This window comes from Priapulus caudatus, unplaced genomic scaffold (genome assembly GCF_000485595.1).
Source record: "Priapulus caudatus unplaced genomic scaffold, Priapulus_caudatus-5.0.1 Scaffold1006, whole genome shotgun sequence".
NCBI classification, from domain to species: domain Eukaryota; kingdom Metazoa; phylum Priapulida; class Priapulimorpha; order Priapulimorphida; family Priapulidae; genus Priapulus; species Priapulus caudatus.
The window spans coordinates 105,719-112,396 of NW_014578067.1; the positions used below are offsets into that span (position 1 = coordinate 105,719).

A 6,678-nucleotide genomic window follows, 5' to 3' on the forward strand; every position below is an offset into this window, starting at 1 on the left:
TGTGTGTGTGTGTGTGTGTGTGTGTGTGTGTGTGTGTGCTGTTACCTGCGCTGCCAGCGGGTTGACAAGTAGACGGATAGAGGGATACTTGTTTCTCAGGTCTGTGTAGTAAGCTAGCATGTCTTCACATGACTTCTGCATTCCGGCTGCGACATCGTACTTGCCCTTATCCTGTGCAACAATAAACTACGGTGACAGTAATCGGTGACAGTAATCACAGTCATTTACGGCCAAAAATGATAAGGATTGATATGGGATATGCTGATGAACAGTTTCACATTCCTTAACACATGTAGACATAATTAATTATATGTATGGTGGATAGACCGTCACACGAGCTAAGTGTGAAATTGAGACCTGTTTGTGAAATGACAGCATATGTAGGAATCTGGCAAAATGTTACACAGAGTTATACAGCGAAACCATCTCTATAGAATGAACACCTGTCTGACATTTACTGCTTCCCTCTTAAGTAGCAGTTATATAGTTGATCCACCGCTATGAAACGATCACCTGTCTATAAAGGACACTTTCGACATTTCCTTTTAGAGACCCTTATACGCAGGTTCGACTGGTTACCTGATCGTAGGCGGAGTCAACGTTGAGAGCAACTCCCAGGAAGATGTCAGTGCCGGCCTCCAGCTGTAGCTGAGAGAACGCTTCCAGTAGCGGGTCCAGGGCTTGCTCTATCCGGTCAAACGACGGCATGAGAACGCCCCAGCGATTCTTCACTGCCTGCGTCGACAAATCGCACCACATTATCACGCGTACAAGTAATACCACCAACGTATCAACAATCTAAACGCAATGCAACACTATCTCAGGCATACAACAGAACATAGTACAATGCGTTATTCAATGCCACTGTTCAATAAGTACTCACTTACTCCTGACTTAGATCCAAAAGTAGCTTCAAGATACAGGGTTAACTTCATGAGTACGTCCACTGCCTACAAAGAAATTGCACACACAAAACAATAAGTGTTATCGAATGCCTATGAATGCATAAACTCTAACTGCAATGTTTACACTAACTCCCAAATCCACTTCCCCGATGCAGATGCATATATAAGGAGATGCCTTCCATACGAAACAAGTATGTGAAACCAACATTAAGATTCTAGCTGGTCTTCCTTGGTACATAGTCATTATATATTTAGAAAGGCTACCCCTACTAACTTGTGTGCTAGCACAGACTATTGGCAGTGCAATAAAGAGTCACAGCATGCATTCGGTCACATCGACTCTCTCACATTTTGATACAAATTACACCGGTCACATTATCCCATATGCAATCATTTAAGTCTTCCAATGCACTCACCTATGCTTCCCACCTGAACTCATGTGATTCCCACTTACACTCACCTGTGCCTCTCATTCTGGAGTCAGCTGTCCCTCCCACCTGCACTCACCTGTGCCTCACACCTGGAGTCACCTGTGACTTCAACCTGCACTCACCTGTCTAACACCTGTATGTACCCACCTGTTGGAGCGTGAAGGATGAGGAAGGAATCACCATGACGTCACGGAGGAGGCTCAGCTTTCCCTTGCCGCCTCCACTCAGCACACTGACCACGGGAGCCGGTCTATAGTACCCACACGTGTCCTGTAAATGAACAGCTGCGTACCTGCTCATCTATCGATCTTACCATCTAGTATCCATTCGATAGATATGTATGTATATAAATAAATAGCCTTTATAGACAGGTGTAATACAGAGAAATTAGTTCATAACTAATTATGAAAGTCAAGGATAAAGGCTAGCGCTATAAATATATAATGCAGATAGCTGGAGACGAAGTCTTTGTTTAACTGCTGAGCACGGACTGCAACCAGTCCCATTACGCGACAGCCAATTAGCGTGCCGGATAAGCTCTATTGGTCAGGCGGAAGACAATATAGACTGACGCGCATATAAAACGGCCTGCACGGCTGTGCGGAGGACTCTTCTGGCTCTCTCTAGAACACCTTTCGTTATCTAACAGTCGTCTTTGCGTTCGTTGACTCAGCCTATCAACCGTTTCGGTAGTAAGTTATGTTTCGGAACGCGCAAGCATATGTACACGTTTCTGCCTCGTTTGTGGGCTTATACGTTCGTTAGTTTTCTGTTTATTAAATATGTACTTGCTTTAAATACGTACATCAGTCTTGTGTTTTACTATGTGTGTATGACAGACGTTTAGTACCGGGTGTGACTTCACCCTGACGCGTACCACTATACAAATCACGATAGTACAATAAGATACAACCATTATACAGGTGTCTGTTCTATAGAGGTAGTTTCATTGTATAACCAACCCATTATATATATTATATTGTTTCATTGTAGTTTTATTGTTGAAATGCTCAACAGAAATGGCAAATGTTCATAGTGACGTGTCATCATTTAAGGTTAGGTCTTATACTGTGTGCGTGGCGGACACTGTATGAGACCTAACCTGTGTAATTGCAGACCTAGATGCCCAGACAGTAAGCAGCTGTTGATTACACGTAGTCACTGACCTGCATGCTGGAGAGATGCCGTAGATGGGTGCATAGTGGGACGTTGGCTGCTGCTGCTGCAGCCGCGGCAACCGCCTGAGATGCGAGTAGCATGGCATGCAGGCTAGCAGGTGCCTCTACTGGTCTTTCCCTGAAATACTTTAAAGTTTACAGACACGCCTAAACGTGTACATAGTTCCAGATGTACATACATGTATGAGTCTGGGAATAAATTCATCACTTCAGAATAATCAAATAGTTTATAAATGATATCAGCTCATATGTACATATTATGATATGTTAACATATTTGATTTTTGAAGACTAAACATGGTTGTGGTCGAACGGGCGCAGCCCTGGTCCAGGTCAAGGGCTGACGACTCGGTGGGGGTCAGAGACCTCCTCAGACCACCTCCGAAACTCTTGGTTTTTTGCACTTTAAAACACACTTGGTGACACTTCCTGATAGATAAAAACATGCTACAATGAATTTAATTTGTAACAGGTAAATTAGAAAAAAACACTTTTTGTTTGTCATTGGTGGTCAAATTTTGTTTAATGAATAGTGTCAATCAAGCATGAAATACGACTACTAACTTCTACAAAATTGTGACTACAGCCTATGGTACAAATAGTGTCAAAAAATAGACCAACTTAATTATGACAGTTTAAAGTGATGATTTCAAACAGTCTTCCGGACCGAAGGTAAAAGCAAGTTCAAATTACCCAACTTTACTCTTTGCAGAATGCTTAGGAGATTTAGATGCCTTGGTCTTGCTCTTGGATGACTTTGTTTGAACCACATCTGCATCAGTTGAACACTCGCTGGCTTTCAACGCTAGATCTTTGAGTCGCACTTGCTCTGCCAGGAATTCCTCATGAGCAGTTCTGAGGAGAAACGACAGCTATTTATCATTCAACACTCTGACAACTGATTACTCCTGATCAGGTGTACAAGCAATGGTTCAGCAATTGCACAGCCATTACAGAGCAGCAGTTATTAATTTCTCAGAAATCTCTGTGTACGTGTATGGGCACGTGTTTGAACTTTTTCGTGTGTATGAACTTACCTGTGTGTGCCAACACTAAAGATATACACAACATAGAGGCAGGCACATATAGTAACATATATAGGTATGTTACAGGAACTGACCTGATATGTATGTATCAAGCATGTATTTAAAGCCACATAGTAACATATATACGTATGTTATAGTAGCTGAACTGACATGTGTGTATGAAGCATTCATACAGCAATATACATATGTGTGTGTGTGTATGTGCGTGTGTACGTGCGTGCGTGCGTGCGTGCGTGCGTGCGTATGGCACAGTAACTGACCTGATGTGTAGATCGACGCATGTCTGATCGCCAGCATTGAGCCCAACGATGCTGCGTGAGATGAAGTCGTTAATGCACGTCGCCGCCTCAGTGAATGCGGCTTCCCCATCCAAACACGGCATCGTGCTGACGCCACATGCCTAAACGTAGAAAATTCCCCGAATATTACACTCTTGAGCATCTCTACAAGATGGAACATTAATTCTCGCTGTTTTGACACCAACATCATCTGAACAAGTTGCGCGGGCAGTTTAACGGAGTGCAGTGATCAAATTTTTAACAAAATTTTGCATCGGGCTTCCTTCGAAATTTCAAGCCACAAGTTAGAGTGGCAGCAAGGCAAACAATCACTCCAAAAGAGGAGCATCGAGGTAAGCAGTTACAGAGGTGACACATTGTGGAGGAAAATCATCAACTTAGGATATATTCGACAATAAATATTTAACTTATATTGACGAGTGTGGCGGATTTTACCTGTTCAATGCCTTTGACCTGACAGTGTATTTGCATTTGAGACATGGGATGTCCGTCTTGTCCCAAGCTTTACTAGCTGCTCTTTTTTTTTTTGTTTTTTTTTTTTTCTTTTTTTTTTTTTTTTTTTTTTTTTTTTTTTTTTTATTTTTTTTTTTTTTTTTTCCCCCTTTTTTTTTTTTTTTTTTTTCTAACCCTGACAAAAAAGCATCAAGGGCACACAAACTTATTACACTAATTATGAGAAACAGCTTTATTATATTATTAATGATTATAATGTATCCCATTTAACTATTTAAAAAGAATGCATCTGCCATGCAGTCACCAAAACCAATTGATTAAACTTATATTATGCGCAATATGTATTCTCATTGACATGATATACGATATAGATATGTTCATGGTGGCACAGGTCTACTAATCTCACTACATTAGGGGCTACCACACTCCATATCATTATAAAGATTCCACCAACACCTTTTTCATCAATACTAGCACAATGAACAGTAAACATCTAGCGTAGCTTACCCGAGTGACAATGGAAGGTTTGGAGAATTGGCCAAAGTACCTTGCCTAGAAGATAAGACAGTGTATATATGTGTTTAGGCCTACTTATTTAAATGATTAATTTTTCTTTCATTTCAGATTTCAGAGCACACCGGCTGCTGACACATTACTCATTAGTGTTGTCTTTACATTCTTTACTGTAATAAAATAAGTTGCAGTGCTAACAGCACTGCTTTTAGCATACAGAATTATTTTTCCATTAGTTAACTTCTCGCTTCTCGCCTTTACATGTTTACTTTAGTGTACAGTCGTACGTATAGAGCCTAGTCGGCTAAGAAGTAGGATAACTGATAAGATTTATCTAGCGCTAGGCCCCACAGGCACAGGCACTTGGAGCGTTTCAATAAAATATAATGCTAAATAAGATACGAAATCTATTTACTACCAAAGTCTTAATGTTCTGTACTCTTCTTTCACCTATTATTTGCCGACAATTTCCTGCAAATGCCGTCCAAATGCTCATCTCCATCTGGTTGCTGGTGTGTCAGTGTGGCAGATGGGGTCATTGTCGTATCAGGTAATACAGATATGTACCCGAGGTAGTTTTAGGTCGTTTAGTATTATGTTTATATTTTTACATGAGGTATGTTGTTAGGGTTATTGGTTAGGATTAAGGGTTAAGGGCCCTAAGGTTAGGTTAGGGTTAGGCGTACATTCTGCGTAGCAAGTCTGTACACTTTTGTCTTAGTGTATAACATATATTGTACCTCGGCGTACATATCTGTAGCTACCTGATACAGACAACGACCCCTTGAGGTCAGTGTGCAGCGGCAGCCATTAACGGCGGCAGCAGCGGTGTTGGAGATGAGCATTTGGACGGCATTTTGCAGAAAATTGTCGGCAATAATAGGTGAAAGAAACATTAAGACTTTGGTAGTAAATAGATTTCGTATTTTTATAGGCTATACTAGTCTATAGTCTATACTATCCTAGTATACTACTAGTCTATACCAATGACAAATATGTAGCCGCCTTGCTCCGGCCTACCAGTACAGCTTACAAGGGGCCCTAACACTAACAGTAACATGTCAAACCATAATAAATTCATGTTATTATAATAGTATACGTAACGCAGATATAGCTCTATTAGTAGTAACTATAGCCCGCATATGAATATATCATATATTCATAGGGGATAGGCCCTACATGTCCTTTTTCGTATGTATTATACTATTAGTATTAAACTATTAATATTATATGATGTAAAAATACCAAGTAGCCATAAACGTCATCTGGATCTTCTCGAAACGTCGTGTTTTTTTATTTTTTTTTAGAGCAGTTTCTATTTTCCCTGGGACTTCGTTGTCTCTAAAGTATTTAACAGCCTTCTGTTTGGTGGTCAACTGTGGTTCCTCTGAAGTTTGTAACATTTCGCTCGCGGAAAAGTTGTTCGGAACTTTTACTGTGTCAGTCTGTTTACGGAGCCATATTCAAACGTTGTCATAGGTTTACGAACCACGTGACTTGAGAGACGAGAGAGAGAGAGGGGGGGGCGAGAAAGAGCGAGAGCGAGCGCGAGATTGAAGATTGAACACACATAAATGTCATAAATACAGATACAATGCGCTTATAAACGAAATTAATTACATTAGAAGTTACAATTTTAATGGTATGACGGGAGTTGGCGAGAACACTTAAGTTATCTAGTCTGCCACCCCCAGTAGCCCACTTGCGAGAGATGAGCACACGCCCACGCCCACGGCACGCGAAACGCACACGCCGCACCGCACGCCCAACGCACCGGCACACGCACACGCACACACACAACACAACACACACAGCACACACACACACACACACACAACACACGTTACACACAAC

At 41.3% G+C, this 6,678-nt stretch overlaps 1 protein-coding gene across 1 annotated transcript in view; it reads right to left on the reverse strand.

Annotated features, from left to right (window-relative positions):
* The window catches only part of LOC106814926 (enolase-like protein ENO4), a 7,288-nt gene extending 978 nt beyond the window's left edge, over positions 1-6,310 (reverse strand). The window contains exons 1-10 of the mRNA XM_014819309.1: positions 6,070-6,310; positions 4,815-4,863; positions 4,294-4,372; positions 3,820-3,959; positions 3,207-3,368; positions 2,503-2,632; positions 1,484-1,606; positions 888-950; positions 580-735; positions 40-171 (exon numbers count right to left, since the gene is read on the reverse strand). Coding sequence (XP_014674795.1) covers positions 40-171; positions 580-735; positions 888-950; positions 1,484-1,606; positions 2,503-2,632; positions 3,207-3,368; positions 3,820-3,959; positions 4,294-4,338 — 951 coding nt within the window. The 5' untranslated portion in view covers positions 4,339-4,372; positions 4,815-4,863; positions 6,070-6,310. The remainder of the gene's footprint in view (positions 1-39; positions 172-579; positions 736-887; positions 951-1,483; positions 1,607-2,502; positions 2,633-3,206; positions 3,369-3,819; positions 3,960-4,293; positions 4,373-4,814; positions 4,864-6,069) is intronic.
* Between the last annotated feature and the right edge of the window lie 368 nt (positions 6,311-6,678).